Source organism: Kwoniella mangroviensis (assembly GCF_000507465.2).
Source record: "Kwoniella mangroviensis CBS 8507 chromosome 1 map unlocalized Ctg01, whole genome shotgun sequence".
Lineage (NCBI taxonomy): Eukaryota > Fungi > Basidiomycota > Tremellomycetes > Tremellales > Cryptococcaceae > Kwoniella > Kwoniella mangrovensis.
In genome coordinates, this window is record NW_027062533.1 from 4343069 (window position 1) to 4361768 (window position 18700).

The window sequence follows — 18700 nt, forward strand, 5'->3', positions numbered from 1 at the left end:
TTTATCATATAGATCCATGGATAGGTTCAGATGTTCTTGATATTCTTGATGTTTCGATAAGATGATACAAGGCAAGCAAAAATTTAGATGAATTCACCTGATTATTGTTCGCATGGTAATTTATATTGCTTAGATAGATCCGCAGAACGAATGTGACGACGTTTATGTATTTCTATTCGATTGATTATGATCATTCATTCTCTTTCCATTACCTGAGCATCAACTCTGACGTTTCATGATCACATCTCATTCCATACATCATCTATATGTTATATAGAATCAAGAAGAATTCACCAATATTCGCAAGGTACAGAAAATGAGAAATCCTAATTCATTCTTCTTTTCCTATTCCCTCGATATTCCTCTACCCATCAAACCATGCATCTCCTTCAACATCTTTTCCTTGCCCTCGTCTCCATCCGCTTCTCCTTCAGTGGCTTGTTCGATCGTATGTGTATTTTCCAATATCCCATTCTGAGCCATATAATAAATCGCTAAATCCTTCTGACCTTTATTCAAATGGGGCACAAGCGATAAAGTTTTGTTGGAATCTTTCAAGATGGTTTGAATGGATAACAAGAGAGTTTGAGATGCCTGACGAATTATAGAGGAAGGTGATGACATTGACTGAGAGACGTACATCATGGTCAAAGTCAACGTCAATTCCTTTCCTTTCTCGCTATTACACTCTACCTTCAGAAAGGCAATAGTGACTTGAAGAAGCACTCACCTCCATTATGATTTGACCCAATTTGGGACCTTCCACCTCAACGACAGCCTCAGGCAATCTAATCACACACATTCCTAAACTTGTTAAACCGAATAACCAGCCACAGTTTCTCATCTTATCCGTCTCTTGTTGGGTCCCATTTAGCGAAAGTCGAGAAACCCCGTCGCCATTTGCGGTATCTTGGTCCGAAGTGGATGGATGTTCAGATAAGAATCGGGATAATGAGGATCGCAATAGGGTAAGGAAATACATAGGATCGGATATTTGAGTCAACAACGATATCAATGCATTGGTAGATTCCAATATCTACCATTCAAAACAGCACTTAATCAGCAGGATGTTACTTATGACTTGTCCACTCCCGGGCGACACCCTCACTCACAATAGCATCATGACTTGCTCTAAGTCTGAACAAAGTCTCCAACAATTCTTGTTCATGTCCATCGAACAATATCCATTGATGTTGTACCATCTCCCAGAGAACCACCAAACCCTGTTCCAACAATCCCTTATTTTCGTTTGGTTTCAAAAATTCTAGTAAACCTTGGAGTATATTCTCAAATATTCTATCATCGATCCAAACTTTTTTCTCTTCCTCCACATCTTCTGTATCATGCACTGGATGAGAAGTAGAGAACAATGCTAACTTCTGTAAATTCCTAAGAGTCGGTTGACCAGACAATAGACCCTGGATATCCTCTGTGATAGCTGATGAAGTCGCAGGTGTAGTTGATTTCAAAGGAGAAGCTTTATCCATCACTATCCAACATCACATATCAGCCACTTATCATTGAATCGAATCGCCCAGGAATCACTAAGAAACTCACATTCTTGCCTTCTAACCCACCAACTTCTCTCATGTTTCCTCTCTTTCAACCTTTCCATCATCAGGGGAGTAACAGCTTCAGGTCTAGGTGAATCTTCCCATGCTTTGCTTACGTTCAGAGGTGTCTTGTACGCATTCCCATTTCCATTTGCAGGTCTAGTAGGAGTTGCAGGTATAGTCGTACTGGGGTTATCATGAAGACGGTTCAGCGTGGATGTCGAGGGTATAACTTCCTGTTCATCCTCCACATATTCCATCAATTGTTGAGCGGCAGATTCAGCTTGAGCAGCTTGAGCCCTTCTCGCATCTTCGACAATACCCGATCCGGGAGGTAAAACCCTCGTTGGAGTATCCGTACCGCTCTGCCAATCTTCATCACCCTCAACTTCAGCTTCGTGAGATATCGATGACCTGCCCATACCGCTTGGGGTATGTACACCTAACCCAAGACCCGTCTCAGTCGAGAATGACGGTAAAGGTCTTCGATTACTCTGAGGCGTTCGCAGATTATTCACCGCGCTACTTGACGCAGTACTAGATCCCGGTGATCTCACGCCAGAAGCAGACAAGGGATAAGTTGACGATTGTCTTAGAGGTGAATCACGACTTGGTGACCCCCTCGAAGGTGGACTTCTGCCAAGACTACTTGTTCTATCTCTCGTTTGGGACGACAGATCTTTAGGCGATCCCAAAGTGGCTTTTATGCTTGGTCGAGGAGCACCTCTATGCGAAGGTGTGGGAGAAGAAGGCAGAGGGATGGTATGTGGGGGCGTTTCAGGTGATTTTATACCTCTTTCTAATTCATCACTAGCTCTGCTTGCCTTCGCAGATAACGAAGCCGACGAGTTCGATCTTGGCATACCTTGCTGCAAGCTCGGAGAACCAGGTACAGGGCCGGAAACGATTCTGGGCGATTCTTGAGCCATCTTCCCAGCTGCTAATTCGGCTGCCTTGGCTTTTCGTTTCTCAGCTAATAAAGCAGACATCGTGCTCGACGCTCGCTTGGCGGGCGGAGCGGCTTTGGCAGGAGCGACTATACCATTCGATTCGTGTGGGTTCGCCTTTGCCAACTGCTTCCTCGCCATACCATCCAATGAATTCAGAATCGCTTCGGCTCGTGATCGCCAAACGGAATGATAGCTCCAGAACGCCTGCCTAGCTAGATCTCTGACCGCCGGATTCACGTCAAGCAAAGACTTCTTGACCGCTCCTTCGAGTTGATCCAACATTCCAGGGGTGGTCTCGATAGCATGTTTCGATTTGGCTCCGTGTATATCGATGAAAGTCTTGAGATGTCCAGTAGAAAAGTGTCGAGTCTGTATGTTTTTATCCGATACTCCCGCTGCGATGTGACTGATAAAGGTTCGAGAATGGACGTGGGTATGTATGATGATAGCAGTCACACAGGCTTGAGATCGCTCGGCTATAATCTTCTTTGTAAATCCTCTATGTAATAGGAGATAGTATGTTCAGTTGTTTCTCTCTTGGACAGGTGTTGTAAGAGCTGCACAACTCACGCCATTTTTGCAAGGATCGGTAAGAGATGTTCTACAAATTGATCAAAACTTGGTCCAAGGGTTTCTGCAAGCTCTTTCATGAGATAACACGATTGTTGGGCCACAGTCGTACGAAGACTGACGATCTGAGGACGTTGTAAGTTCTCAGCACTTTTCAGGGAAAGTTTCAGTTTATGGCACGACGTACCGTCCTCGATACACCTTCTAGTATCCCGCCTTTCAGTCCCTGTATGAAAGCTTCACTGTACTTTGGCCATACACCACCTCTTAACATCCCTCTTATCCGCACTACAGCTTTTTCTCTCGGAGCCCAATTCTGTTCTGTCTCTTTCCCTTCGAAATGGGGCAACATTGCAGCCAGTTCGTTCGATAGATCATGAGGTGAGGCGATCTAAATGTATATTCAGATATCGTCAATACCCTTTATCAGTCTGGTGATTTATGACTGCATAACTCACAAAGACAACTTGGATATCATCGCCTGCTCCACCTCGGGACAGAGCAGGAGTAGCTGCGCCTGATCTCCCATTCATTGGAGCTTCATCTTTCGGAGTATTGATCCCCGCCGATAGGAGATTAGCAGGTGTCGATCTGCCCGATTCTACCCCAGTACCACCACCCAGAACCCTAGCGATGATATCGTTGGATATTGTCTTTCTGACATTTCTAGCTAATAGTAACTTTTTCAATTCCGATCTTGCCGCTGGAGGCGTTGAAGAAGGTGATAATAAAGTTACAACCGTCTATTCATGATTCACATGATCAGCTAAGCAATAAAAGTGAATTTTGCGTGTATGACTACTCACCTCTTTAGCTTGTTCTCTCACATTACCGTCACTATCCTCTAAGAGATCTACCAAGATGCCCAACCAGCCTTTCAGTCCCAATTTCGGACCTAATTCCAATCTGAGTCTAGACAGTATCTTGAGTGATTCAACTTTTGGTCTCCACATTTTGGAATTCAACGTATCTTTCAACATCCTTTCGAAAGTCTGCGATAAACTCTCTTTCTCTTTTTCTTTTCCTTTGGTCCCAGCTCCTGCTCCGGAACTACCAAGTGAGGGGGGATGAGGTGGATCTACAATAAAGCATTTTCTGCCAATCAAGAAGATTACATTGCTTGATGCGGAATGTATACGTTCTTTAGGATCGTTCAGTTTCTCCAATAACGCAGGTAGCATCTGCAAGAGGACTAGACGTAGATGCGATATGGAGGTAGGCGCATCCGGTATGAGAGGTATAAAGAATGGTAAGAAGGAGGTAAGAGTCGATATTTGAAGTAACGGATGGGAAGATCGTATCAATGGCGGGAGCAGTAAGATGAGTGGATCAATGGTTGGGTCTGGTATCTGATAGAGAACAACGAATGTATTAGTCGAGTTGTACTAGACTTATACAGCTTCGGGAGAAGACTATGAGTAAGAACTCAACTCACCTCCGTCACATCCTCAAAATCCAACCCAAAGGCTTGAATGATATCTACTTTCTTATCTGGTTCTGCTCGTATACCAGATCAGTCAGACGATTTGGAAGCCCAGAAGATACTGAATACATACCTGCAGATTTAAGCTTCACTATTCGAGCTTCCACATCGTCTTCAGTGAGAATCTTCATCTTAGTCCACTATCAATCAACTTTCGGATTGATAATATCGATCCTTTGGACTTAGCGTTCGGTGATGCAAGAATTACACAATCCAGGATTGAGCTCGAATTTCGATCCTGCGATGCTTCTCGCGCTGCTCTCTTGAGATTGCTGAATCAGATTTGTAGTGTTATGTGTACGTTGACTGAGATAGTTGAAGTTGGATGATGAGTTGAATGTTCGTGTTTTTGTGTTCGTTCGAAGGTGTCAGTTGCTTTTTCCGGTTAACTGACGCTTGGACCTCCGAGGCCGAATTCAGCATCATATCATAATACGAGTACTGTACAACTTGAGTTCACGATGACCTTTATGGGGTGTAACATTGTCATGTATATGGATATCGGGATGGGATGTCATGCATACAGGAAGACACAAGCAGCAGTTAACCATATATATGGACATATGCATATTCTGTCATTTACTTCTGTACCAACTGTACTTTCGTCCGCCTTCGGGTATCTTGGATGTATATATATCATGTACTGATTCCCCGTTTATTTTCTACAGAATATTCAACATGATACGACTCTGATGTGATTGACAAACACCTTTTCGCTAGGCAGCTATTTTACTTCCTTGGACTGACACTCCTCATACTCCTGCTTCTACTTCTCGACCTCGAATCTATACTCATACTTCTCGATTTTGACCTTGATTTACTCCTACTACTGTTGGGCGTATATCTCTTCCTTCTGACCGGACTCCTACTCCTCGAAGAATAACTCCTAGACCTAGATCTGGAATATGATCGGCTTCTACTCCTTGAGATACTTCTCGCACCTCTCCCATATTCAGGTGAAGGTCTTCGAGGAGCACCCCTCTCTCCTGGTCTACGCACGATCAGAGGACTTCTATCCCTTCTTGGTGGAGGTGGAGGACCTCGAGGTCCAGGTCCACGTCCCCCATAACCACCACCTCGAGGCACGTACGAATCTCTACCTCCCCTATATCCCCTAGAGGGCGAACGCGATCTAGATAACGACCTTCGTCTGAAACTTCTTCGTCGGGGTGGTGACCTACTTCGACTTCGGGAGTATGATGGTGATCGTCGACGTCGGGGTGGGGGTGATCTACTTCTTGATCTGGAGAGGGAACGTCGTCGACGTATAGGTGGAGAAGGTGGTCTGGGAGCCGGTAGTGGATGTTCGGATATCTATCAGTAGGGACTCAGCAAATTAGATAAAACTTATCGATTATTCTGGATCATTGTAGGAGAGCAAAGATGATAGCTCACTTGTACGTTCAAGAATGAACCATCTAATTGACCACCATTCATGTTCTTGACAGCCAACGCAGCATCGGATGACTGAGCGAATTCAATCGCTGCTTTTCCACGATTCAAGCCGGCTAAACAAACAAATTTGTCAAGTCAGCTCATGACATCTTGAATTGTTCTCCCGTTTTAGCCAGAGGATCTTTGATCACTTACAAACTTTGAAGACAGGTAGATCCACACCCGTAATCCTCCCATACTCTCCAAATATCTCCTCCAAATGACCTCTCATCACATTTTTACTTAACCCAGAGACCACAATCACCTTCAACCCTGTATCCTTAGCATTACTATTGGTACCATTGGTTTTTCTAGGTGATCTACTTCTACTTCGTGTGTATGACCTTGATCTTGATCTAGATCTTGAAGGAGACAAGGGACGTCTTCGAGCAGTTGGGGATGGTGATGGGGTGAGTGATTTGGGTGTGCGTGATCTTCCTCGGTCCGACATTTTGTCCACAACTTGCTCTTAGTTGAGATTGAGTTTATATTTTGAAATATGAAGTAGGAGAAGGAAGAAGAAAGGGTCAATCTTGCATGTAGAGGGGTGAAGATATCTGAGTACCGGTCGACGTCACGATTAAAATCACAAGCACGACATGATATGATGATTTGCCACATCCGGCAAATTCAGTTCAAAACACCGTTATAGGCGAAGAGAACAGCAAACAGTGCAGTACTTGCAGTACTAACCGCTGAAGATGGATCTCTATGCTGTTCTCAATTCTCGACTGATCCTATATATGTATATCTGTATTAACGTATAGCAAAGAAGCAAGCACTTGTATGGCATGAACATCCCGTTAAAACAATTGCATTCTTGGAAATCATCCTATAATAGCATTTTGAATTAATAGTATATAAATGACTTGAAACTTCTTCGATACCGCATCCACAAACCCCTCTTTTATCCATTGTATTTTATAGATTAATCAAGCCAACAAACCCAGATTAAGCGTTGAAGGTGAAAGAAGCACCCTAAGGGAAGCACAGAGATAATCAGCCGAAGTTCAGATATCCCCAATCTGACAAAAGCGCATGAAGACGAATACTCACAACTTTGTGGGCGGCTTGACCGGCGGCAGGTTCGTTAAGTCTGGTAGTGTCAACAGCAAGACCGAAAGAGGCCTTGACACCAGGTCGGAGAGCTTGGGTGTAACCGAGAGCGAGGACACCGGCGTTGTTGATCTTGGCCTTGACGAAAGCGGCGTTGTCCTAAAAAGAAAGAATCAGCATCTACATCTGCATCTTCCCTATGATATCCAACAAGATGTCTGAGTACTGGATATAAACTCACGAGGTAAGTCTTGGCACCGACTTCGAGGGAGACACCACCGGTGGTGGATTTGGTGTCGTAGACGGCCTTGGCACCGGCCTCAACGTCCTTGGAGACCTTGTGGTAGTATGAGGCAGCGAAGGTGGAGAGGTTACCGAGACCGTGGAGGGTGATGGCGTACTCTGGGGCAGAGAATCCTACGGCACCGGCGTATCGGGTGATAGCACCGGAGAGGACATCGTAAGAAGCTTCAGCACCGACGAGGAATCCATCTCGACCGACAACGGTGTCAGCGGTGAATGTTGGGCCCTAAACGTGAAACATCAGTATACGATGTAGGTGAAATGGCGTTACTCACCTTGAAGAGATCAACGGTAGCTCTGGTGTGGAGAGAAGGTTGCTTGTAGATGGCGGTCAAGATAGCAGACTTGGAAGCCTTGGCTGGGTTGAGGGTGGTAGCAAGGTCAAGTTTGAGACCCTTGGCAATTTGGTTCTCGAGCTCGAGTTGAGTTCTGAGGAGGTTGGTGGTGGTCCAGGCCTGGTGAGAGGGAAGAAACTGTCAGCCTCATTGATCATCGAAGAATTTTGCTTCCCTCTTTCTGATCAAGTCTCGCTATGTTCAAATAAAATACGCCTTGACTCGTTCCATACCAACCATAGTAGCCCTCATTTATCCCGCACAACGACTGAAATACGTGTACTCACTTGGGTGAAGGTCAAACCGTTCTTGAAGTCGGTGTATTTACCCTCGATATCACCGTTGATAGCACCGGATTTATCATCTTTGATACCAGCAACCTTGAAGGCGACGTTGGATGGGGTGAGGGTCTTGACCTCGAGGGAAGTACCTTGGATGGGGTAATCCTTGAGGAGGAGGTCGGAAGAGGATTTACCGAGATCCTAGATATCGTCGAGAATTTTTAGCACCGAAGCACCAAGATGGATGAAGATTGTCAATAACATACCTTCCATGATGGGGGGACAGCTTGAGACATTATGACTGTACAGTACCAATCGCAATATCACGCGTCAGTCATTGTTCTTCGCTTGTCAACAGAAAGTGATAACTCACATGGAGGTTGTTACACGTAGAGTAAAACGAGTAAGGTATTATAGGTGATGGATGGAGATGTTTATTCCTTTAAGAGTCCGAGTGTAAAATATAAAAGAGAAGGAACGTTTGGGGGGCGAATGGAATGATGCGTGACTGTTGGTTGGTGTGGTGGTTTGGGTGCGTACGGTGCTCGGCATCAATAATCGTCATACACCCAATTAATGCAAGGAATACTGCTGCATCAGGGAAATAAAAATCACGACTGAGCTCGAGCGCATTCCACATAACTGGATCATATCCGTCAATCGGGAATAACCGGTTGATCCATGTGGCACCTGATCTGGTGTAACTTATATACGTATTCCTTTTATCCGGGTGGGTGGACTGGATGCAGATCTTATGCACGTGGTGGTGATGGTTGGATGAATGAATGATATGATGTAGTAACTCTTTTAGCGTAACCTCGCGAGCTACACTGTTAAATTTCGAAAACCACATTCATCGCACTTCAATTGATGACTATGGTACCCATATAACCAAACGTATAACACCAAATAGACCTTCAGCTCAGTTCTTGGAGACTGGCGAACGATCCTCGAGATGGATCCTCATGGAACATGGAGGGCCAGCAAATCGAAAGCTCATCTAGCTCAGGTGGATGATACTCGTTCATCCTCAGAGAGCAGCCATCAAGGGTGGTCCGGAACCGAGTGGTGAGTACACCGACTGTCCACTATCCTTTCAAATTACCAGCTCCTACTGATCCCTATTCGGAATCGTATACGTAGGAATACAAGTACGAACCCTCGACCATCCCTATCTTCAAGCGATGAGCACGTACCGCCCTCCCAACCATCCGAGCCATATGGCAGTATACCCAGTATATCCCACCGTCGATCAACCATCTCACGACCTTCGTTACATACAGTAGGGTCCAATATCTCTCTAGATGCTCTCAACAACACTCAACGTCCAAACGGTAGTTCTGGCTCAGCGATGTTAGATATCAACAGCACATCTCCTTCACCACCCTCCAACGGATATACCTACGGTCAACCTGGACCGTCTAATCTCGGTGGTAGTTCTTCATCTTACGCTTCAAGTTCATACGCCAGATCAAGAAGGAGGGAAACTGAAATAGAGATGGAATCGGAGGATGAAAATGTACATCATCCATCAACAGCTGGTCATCCCGGAACAGGACCAGGAACGGGCATATCGAAACATCAAAAAAGGGGTAGAGGAGGTTCATTCAGCTTACCATTCCATCGTACGAAAAGGAGATTGTCATCTTCATTACCTTGGCCTGCAAAGTGGTGGCCTGGTGGTGGGGGAAGTAGTTCGTCTACTAGTGGGAGTGGTCGGAATCAAAGGAAAACTCTGAGAAATCTTTTGGTGATCTTGTTATTGTTCGGAAGTTTATTATGGGGAATATCAACATGGAGATCAAAATATGAAATCCAAATTGAATTTTCACTCTTTTCCAAAAAATGGATTAAACAAGAAATAGATTCCATCTCAAGTTTAAAAGGATGTTTCCAGAATCCTTCACCATATTATAACATGACGAAACATCACGGGGCAAAACTTCATATGTTAAATCCAGGTATAAGCTTGAAAAGGGGTATGTCATGTTATGACTTTTCTTCAACCATTCAACCCAACCCCTTCCAGCTTTCTTCAAACGAAGATGGGGATAGGGAGAAATTGATATATCATACATATTGGAGATCGGATTTAATCGAATTTGGTTCAAGACAACTAACGACTTTTCAATCTTTCCTCGCTACTCAACCACTACAATATGCCAAAATCATTCTATGGACCAATGGTAAATCGCTACTGGAAAACAATCCAACACTTCAACCGTATCTGATCAAATGGGGCGAATATATAGAAGTCAAACAGGTTGATATGGATTATCTCACCGCGGGGACTGATCTGGAAAAGGTGATGGGTAATGGTAAAGGAAATGTATTTGATGGGAAGGGGTGGGTGGACGGTGATGCGATTAGATTATTGGTCTTATGGCATCATGGTGGAATATGGTTGGATATGGATCAGATATTGACGAGGGATCTACATCCTTTGATAGAGGAGGAGTGGGTAACTCAATGGGATTGTTATGGTACGTTGATTGCATCTTATTCATACACTTATATCCGTTCATTGGTCTTCGTCAGATATCCGAATGTTCATGCTGACTTTGTCATTGTGTTTTGATTGTTAGACAAACCATACTATTCCCTTAATGGCGCTTTAATGCATTTTGAGCGTCACTCCCCTTACCTCTGCGAAGCTTTCCATCTAATGGCTTCTTCACCATTCCCAAAACCCAATACCTTCACATGGGGATCTCACCTCTATTCGAAACTTCACCGAGCCCTCTTAGCAGCTCATATAAGACCATTCGGGGTATTACCATGGTGTTTCGCCGATCCAAGAAACTGTCGAACGGATAATCGTTTCCCGGATCCCTTCTTACCTGATCCGCCGATTTTTGCAGGTAAGAAATGGCATAGTGAAGGTGGGAGAGAAGAATTGGAAGAGAGAGTTGGTCAAGTATGGTCATTGCATCTGCATAATCAGTGGACGAAGAGTTTCCCAACCGATGGATGGGTACAGAGATTAGTGGATGGTTATATAGGACAGTTGGAGAGGTTGGAAATTTATGCGAGGGCCAAAGGGCTTGTAGGGACTGATGGGAAGATTAGGTTAGAAGAGGGAGAATGAGGAGGACTCGATTTGTGATCAGTTGGTCATAGAAGATAGGAAAAAACATATATCAAGATCATGTCCAGGTAGTCGTCGAAGATATCTTCGCCTTGGATTTATCACAACACTGTAAGGTGGGAGAAACGGAACGAGCTGACTCAACCGATCTCTCCCACCATCGCATTTTCTCCCATCATCATCTTTACAACATGTCATATCATTTGTCACTGGTCTGATTTGGATTTTCACCCACTTATGTTAGCATTTGCATCTTATTTTTCTAGGTATGTCCAAGCATCGATGAATATGTATATAATATACGATATATACAGTGTGTCTCCGTATCGTAGCTCAAATGAACCGAAACATGATTCATAAATAAACGATCCTCAGTGTTATCGTAGTATGTTTCGGGTGTCGACTAAATTGACCAATACCTAAGTCTAAATCCCCTGACTTCTAATGATCATCCACCTATCTCGAGCGTCAATTTCCACTTTTTCTTAAATACTCCTCAGGTAATTGTTGTCTAGAGAAGAAAGGGAGTAGATGGCTTTCTGTGAAATTGAAATTGGCATATTGATTTGGACTTCCAGCTCGATCCAAACCTTCTGTAGAAGGCCACGAATGACCTAAACCACCCACACTTAAAGCTATGATTTCTGCTTTACCCAACGTCCATCGTTCTTCGGTAGTATTGTGATGAGGGTGATACACCTCATTAGGTTCTGGTAATCCCCCTTTTCCTTCTCCGTTGGATTCCGAAGGATGGCCATTCCTTATAGCCCATCTTTTCCTCCAATTATCTACATGAGGTTCAGGTCCAAACCTCCAATTCTCCGATCTGCTACGTCCTTTGAACAGCGTATCATCATCCTCAATTCCATGAGAATGAATGATGGGTACAGCCCTCGAGGGGAAACATCCAGCGAATGATAGGGCTTCTTGGTACAGTGCAGCACTGACTATACCGAATGCAGCGAATAGAGAGGAAGTATCGGGTAAACAAGCTAGTAGGGAAGTGAATCCACCTCCATTCGATTTACCCGTCGCATAGTACCGTGTAGGGTCAAGGGTGTAGTTTTGGGATATGTCGAAAATAATATCTTTGACAAATTGGACCTGAGCAACCGAGTATAAAATGAAATCAGCTCTAACTCGTGATAGTCTTTATTCATATCATGATTTGTATTTTAGAAAGAAAGAAAAAATGAGAGTGTACAGTATGTAATAGATCGAAGAATAACACTCACATCATCGACCGATTGATTGGCATAGGGTGCACCTCTCCAAATATGTTTCATACTCCATATTTCATTATCTACACCTTGAGGGAAAGCACTGAGGAATGGTTTATCGTCGATTCGATGGGATGGGAGAGTAAGTTGAGTGAGAATCTCTTGTCTCGATGAATTACCACCGGCTGAGAAACAATCATAGTTCAACCAATCATCCTTGCTCATCGGCATACCAATCTCCGGTAGAAAATCGAATTTGACGATCGTTTGTATCACTCACCGCCATGGAAACTCAATACCAGTGGATGCTCGACTTGATGATCGTATCCATCCGGAACGAACAATACGTATTCCCGTCCAGAAGGTAAAGTCCTATTGATATGACCTTTAGGAGGACTGTCGACATAGGTCAAATCCTTGATAGACGAAAGTTGAGGATTCAATATCAATTGATCGTTACTAGTCGGTAGAGCATTTAACCCCATCGAACTTAAGCTGAGGAATGTCAAGATCTTAGTGAGCGGAAACATTTCTGACCTTACTTCCTTAATTGATCATGTATCTGAGAAGGAAAATAAAACAAATGATATGCTTTAGTAACTTAGTGGTCAGCTGGCTATTTATACATTGACATTCCCTCCATTCATCTTTGATGTTGGACATGAGGAAGTAAGCTAAAAGTCCTCGTTTCGGATTAAACCGACAGAAATCAATCTCACGACATCTTGCGAGATTGATAACTAGTCTAGTCTTATCTCCTAACTCCGGTTCTGATAGTTGAAGGATACTCGTATGATGTGTGATGCATATGTAGTCAATCAAGTGTGATAAGTAGCGAATGATCCCGCAAGACGAGATTGTGTAGAGCACGGAATAGAACTGGATAAGAGGATGATGATGATGAGGGATATGGATACGAGTAAAGTGGATGGATGAACCAATTATCCTGAGCGATACTATCTGGACGAATCAGTGCAAGGAGATGCCAGATCAATAATCACACCCTGATGTCCTCTTCTGAGTTGGGTCACTTCACGGAATCGAAACTCATGTCGGTCTTGGATTGGCGGTCCTACTCTTACTGTCTAGTGGTTGCCAATACAGTAGTAGCTGTGTGATTGCAGGGTGAAAATCGAATGCGAACGTTTTGGAGACTGCTTAGCATGAAAGGCAAGTCATGGGATGGATCCTCGTCGGCTGGAGATGTAGCTCCACAATGTTCTCACCAGCTCGGTCTTGGCCCCCATGTAGACTCACTTCTGCCTACACGTCATCATGTTCCCTTTTTTGTTGTTTTTATTGTGACATTTGGTACCGCCGTCAAGTGCCTGATTGAGCTGCGGAGTAAACCACTGCTTTAGCTGTGTGGTGTGTGTGGTGTGTGTTTGTTGTTTTGATTAGTGGTACTGGTTAATAGTCTGAACACAAAAGGCCCAGGCCCGCGTCGGACCGAGTAGTTTTTTCACCTGTCATGTTCACGTGACATGATGATCCGCAGGTTTGGAGCTTGAAGCTGTGATAGCCATCATCCATCACAACATCCCCGTAGCTATGCTTTCTCTCTCATCAACGATCAACATGGAATAGCTTGACGTTGGACGTACTGGTGAAATCCTTCGAAATAAGAACGACCCGACACCATGTTGAAACGACACTGAGACACCAACTCATCTCACCCGAACGATCGGTAGTACTTGAAGAATATAATCAAAACTTCTTCTGGTGGTTCAGATTTGACGTGACAACCAACTTCATCCAACTTCTTGAGTATCAGAACGAAGGAACGAAAAGGACGACATATATACGAACGAGAACGCTCAGTGATCAGACTAAAAGTCAAAAGTATAATCATCGAGCAAGGAACACAGACAGACAGAAACGACCTAGAACCGAGACATTCATCAAGACCAAGGAGAATTTTTCACCTAGAGTCGTAGTCGTCAGTCAACCTAGCTGACGTGTTCAACAGTAAAAGTTTTTCTCTTTCCTTTGGGGCTGTTGAAGATCTTCAAAGTAAAAGTTCTTATTTTTGCTTGGAAGTGCATCCGGGTGATACCGTACCGGACCAACCACCCAAAATAAAAACAACAACATCCAAATCAAAGGAGAAGGGAAAGGACAAACGGTTCAAAGGAAGTCATCATAACAACCACTGCTTTCATCATCATCATCATCATCGACATCACCATAACCGAGTCAGCATCACTCTCCTAACCGAGTGATCACTCAAGCTGGACTACAACAGCATTGAACATTTTCACTTCCTTTCTTGTGATCCGTCAGTCAATCACTCAACACAATGGCGACAGCAATCAGACCCTCCCCTATTCATACCCCTCCTACATCCTCCCCACCTACACCACCTACCAATTATCCGACCTTCCCGAGACTATCATCTCCTTCAATTAACAGGAATGCTTCGACATCATCATCGCGATCTACGGCTACCACTTCCTCCACATCATCAGTACAAGCTGCACCAATGAGACCGCCCCCCATCGAGACCTCCACAGCAGCTACCAGCCGGTCTCAGCTACCTAGTCGAGCGGAGAGCGGTACGGAGAGTGACGCGGGATACTCTGCACGACGGGGCTATGGTGGTCCAGAATTAGGTTCGGTAGGAGGGAGAGGATGGGGTAGGAATGGACCCAGATCAGGTAGAATGACACCATCTCATATCATCACTACGCCCTCACATTCTCCCCCCAACACAAATACTTCAAACGCTCACTGCAATAGGCCTTCAACCTCTGATTCAGCAGCTACGGTCTCACCTTCTACTCCACGCGCACCGAGATATCACGGGAACAGTCAAGATCCCACGTCACCTGGTCCGTTAAAAGTGACCATCTCGCTCGATCCAATGGACACGGTCGACCACGATCATCATTCTAACACACCGCCATCCCATGCTTCTTCGCCCATTCGAGGAAGAGAAGGACATTTGACCGCCCCATCCTCCCCGACTGACCCATCTCGATCCCCAGCATTTGTAGGAGGCAAACAGCGGACGTTGAGTGTTGATGCTGGACCGAGTTGGGCCCACCCCGGCAAAAGAAGTGGATCAGCAGATAGGGAGAGAGAGAGGAGACAGAGTCAAGTCTCGACTCATTCTCATTCTGGTTCAGGCCAGATTAAGAAACCGAGCATTAGAGACTTTGTACTTGGTGAGGAACTGGGTCAAGGCAGTTACAGTACCGTGAGTATGATCAACACGAGTTTTATAATCATTTGATGGCACGATATTGACATCCTGTATTTCATGTTATAGGTATTCGCTGCAACTGCTGCTTCCTCATCTTCCAACCAATCTCCCACGTCTGCTAAACTGCCTCGGAAGTACGCCATCAAGATCATCAATCAGCATCACCTGGTACAAGAGAAAAAGGTGAAATATGCTATGATTGAGAGGGATGCTTTGGTGAGGTTATCAACTCCACGTCAATCCACTTCATCTACCGCAGCGAGAGGTCATCGACGGGGTTTATCAAGCTCCTCTTCGGGTGGATACGGCCCATCACCTGGAACGGCTAGTAAACGCAAGTCTATCGCTAGTATAGGTAGTTCTGCGGGTACAGCCAGGAAAGATTCAGGTGCGACTGTAACTCCTGGAAATAACAGAGATAGGTTGTCGATCGTTACTACGGATAGTGGACTGTCTTCATCACCTCTATCAAGCAATGCGCCGTTATCTCCTGTGATGAAGACTTTGGCAGGTAGAAGACCGTCGAGGAACCTGGAACAATATCCTGATATGGTACCGGAACAGACTGAAGTCCTGTCCAGTGAAGATATACCGACCAGTAGTAGATCCAGACCGCCTTCTCCGGTGAAAGAAGAACCTTCTAACCTGTATTCAACCCCAACTCAATCTACGCGTTCGAAAGTCGATGATCATCCATTACCTCCTCCATCTACTGGATACTCCACACCTGAGATTCAGGGTAGCCCTAACATCGGCTACGAATCTAATCATTCACGCTCGACTAGAGATAATAGAGGTCAAACACCTAAGAAGAGGAGACAGTCTCTCGCTCCGTCCGAAAGATCGGTGAAGTCTAGTAGTGGTAGGACAGGTCAGGCTCATCCGGGTGTGATCAGATTGCATTCCACTTTCAATGATAGTACCTCTCTGTGTAAGTTCAATTCGACCATCGGCCCAAGGATAACGCTGAATAGACAATCCAGACTTCGTACTTGACATGGCGAGTAACGGAGAGCTGGCAACCTACATCCGAAAAGTGAGTGACTCCTCATCAATCAGCTGATGAATATGAGCTGATCATCTGCTATATTTAGTACGGATCCCTCGATTTGATTTCTGTCAAATATTACGCCGCTCAGTTAATCGATACCATCGAATTCATGCATGAGAAGGGGGTTGTGCATCGTGACCTTAAACCAGAGAAGTGAGTGTCCGCATAAAACGGTGACCTTGTTCATTCGCTTATAATTAACGTAGCATCTTACTGGACGATGACATGCGAATCAAAATCACCGATTTCGGATCCGCTAAACTCCTTAACAAAGATGAAGAACCTGTTGATGATGTGAAGAAGAGATCTTTTGTTGGGTCGGCAGATTTCGTTAGTCCTGAAGTATTGAGGAACGAACCAGCCTCTGCAGCGTGAGTAAAGCCTTCCGAACACCTGTGAATAGGTTTAGCTGACGTTGGTCATATAGTTCGGACATATGGGCATTCGGTTGTATCTTATATCAATTCTTGACTGGGAAACCGCCCTTCCGAGGAGCGACTGATTACCTAACCTTTCAGAAGATACTGAAAAGGGAGATGGAATTTCCGGATGGGTTTGACGAGGATGCAAAGGCATTGGTGGATCTGATCTTAGTGAGTTGGCCTATACCTTCCGCATGGCGTTCTCTTCACTGACAATGATATAGAATCTTGATCCTGCCCAACGTCCATCCGTCCAAGATATCAAATCTCATCCTTTCTTCGCTCTTACAGATTTCTCGAATATCTGGACAATTCCCGCTCCGGCAATGGCCACCGGTCTTACACAACCCGTGGCGACCCTTGCCAATGTCGCTCCAGATTCTGATCTTTGGGCGGTATTCGATGACGAAGTCTCTGATGGGGGATTCGAGTATGATCGGGATGAAGAGGATGAACACGAACAACCGCATGAGCAAGAAGGTGAACATGACGAATCGATCGACCATTCCAAAGAACCTAGACTCGATAGACATGCCGCTGCTCACGCCGTACGAAATGTCGATCATCCTCATAAATCCGTTACATACTCCCCTACCGAGGGGCCTCATATAGATATAGCCGAACAGTTAGATCCACCCAAACCATCTTATTTATCTCATGGCAATAACAGTCGGGATGAGAGAAAATCTAGAGGATGGTCTCATGGAAGTTCCAGTTCTGGTGGGAATAGATCTGCCTTGACAGGATGGCTGGAATCGATGAGAATAGGTAATCACCATTCTCCAGCTGGAATACGATCGAATAGAACTAGTAGGACTAGTGTCAGATCTGAGGAATTGAGGGTTATGATGGGTAGTCAAACTTCTTCGAGCGGTACGACACCTGTGAATCAACAAGGTTCGACCAAATTGGTGAATGGGGAGATGAAGAGGTTGAATTTGGGTAATATGGATGATAACAGTAAATGGTGAGCTAGTTCAAGAATATTCATTCGAAGTTTCAAATAGCTAAACAAAGTACGTCGGTTTGTAGGTCTTCATTGTTACTATCAAACGAACGAATTGTCTTTTCTTCCCCTATAAACGCTAGGACATCTTCACCTTCCCTCCACCTCCCTTCATTCCTCATGCCAGCATTCAAGAAACGTCATTTGATCCTGACCGACTTCCCACGACTGATCACCGTCAAAGATGATACCTCTTCTCCCACACATGCACCAGGTCAAGGCCATTCACACTCACATACACCTTCGTCTTCATCCGCCGGCGATACCGATAACGGAAATATGAGAGTGAAAGGTGAATGTGTCTTCGTAGTGAGACCGTCGAACGCTACGCATCATTCATCAATGTCTAATGGAAGCACCATCAACCCCAACCAGGGCACTGGCACTGGCACTGGGACCGGCGGTGTGTCAAATAAAGTAATTGATGTTCAGGAGAAAGGATCTAAAGGATTTATCGTTCAGACTGTAAGTTATGATTTTCACCTTACCTTCATTCTCAGTCTGGTCGTTTAGGATATTGACATATGCTGCAATGAACGTAGGCCGGTACGACATATATGTATACTGCCGATTCGACGGAATTGAAAGATCAATGGCTGTCAACTATCAAGAGAGTAACGGGAGTTTGATCAATACAATATATAATTGAACTAGAATCCGATGGAGCGTTTTCATGAAATTTATCATTCAGCATTCTATATGAATCATCAAGGACGATCGACAACCAGCAATCAACTGATCAA

At 44.7% G+C, this 18700-nt stretch overlaps 6 protein-coding genes across 6 annotated transcripts; 2 read left to right on the top strand and 4 right to left on the bottom strand.

Moving 5' to 3' along the window:
- Nucleotides 1-345: 345 nt before the first annotated feature.
- I203_101614 (uncharacterized protein) lies at nt 346-4687 on the bottom strand (the record flags this gene model as incomplete). The annotated part of the gene is made up of 10 exons (XM_065516919.1): nt 346-627; nt 731-1036; nt 1113-1489; nt 1558-3002; nt 3074-3198; nt 3261-3464; nt 3532-3816; nt 3880-4422; nt 4509-4570; nt 4630-4687. 10 exons carry the CDS (start codon nt 4685-4687, stop codon nt 346-348), a joined length of 3687 nt encoding a protein of 1228 aa, XP_065373737.1.
- A 598-nt stretch (nt 4688-5285) lies between these two features.
- Nucleotides 5286-6441, bottom strand: I203_101615 (uncharacterized protein; the record flags this gene model as incomplete). Its single annotated transcript, XM_019148937.1, has 3 exons — nt 5286-5870; nt 5952-6064; nt 6147-6441. 3 exons carry the CDS (start codon nt 6439-6441, stop codon nt 5286-5288), a joined length of 993 nt encoding a protein of 330 aa, XP_019001956.1.
- Nucleotides 6442-6941: 500 nt separating this feature from the next.
- On the bottom strand, nt 6942-8261 carry I203_101616 (uncharacterized protein; the record flags this gene model as incomplete). Its single annotated transcript, XM_019148938.1, has 6 exons — nt 6942-6968; nt 7047-7205; nt 7288-7575; nt 7625-7804; nt 7972-8166; nt 8232-8261. 6 exons carry the CDS (start codon nt 8259-8261, stop codon nt 6942-6944), a joined length of 879 nt encoding a protein of 292 aa, XP_019001957.1.
- A 659-nt stretch (nt 8262-8920) lies between these two features.
- I203_101617 (uncharacterized protein) lies at nt 8921-11053 on the top strand (the record flags this gene model as incomplete). The annotated part of the gene is made up of 3 exons (XM_019148939.1): nt 8921-9033; nt 9109-10448; nt 10551-11053. 3 exons carry the CDS (start codon nt 8921-8923, stop codon nt 11051-11053), a joined length of 1956 nt encoding a protein of 651 aa, XP_019001958.1.
- A 468-nt stretch (nt 11054-11521) lies between these two features.
- On the bottom strand, nt 11522-12758 carry I203_101618 (uncharacterized protein; the record flags this gene model as incomplete). The annotated part of the gene is made up of 3 exons (XM_019148940.1): nt 11522-12157; nt 12289-12458; nt 12554-12758. 3 exons carry the CDS (start codon nt 12756-12758, stop codon nt 11522-11524), a joined length of 1011 nt encoding a protein of 336 aa, XP_019001959.1.
- Nucleotides 12759-14572: 1814 nt separating this feature from the next.
- On the top strand, nt 14573-18586 carry I203_101619 (uncharacterized protein; the record flags this gene model as incomplete). The annotated part of the gene is made up of 9 exons (XM_019148941.1): nt 14573-15472; nt 15545-16409; nt 16462-16514; nt 16573-16682; nt 16736-16900; nt 16957-17122; nt 17176-17918; nt 17984-18422; nt 18500-18586. The coding sequence occupies 9 exons, from the start codon at nt 14573-14575 to the stop codon at nt 18584-18586; spliced, it is 3528 nt and encodes a 1175-aa protein (XP_019001960.1).
- Nucleotides 18587-18700: the final 114 nt, after the last annotated feature.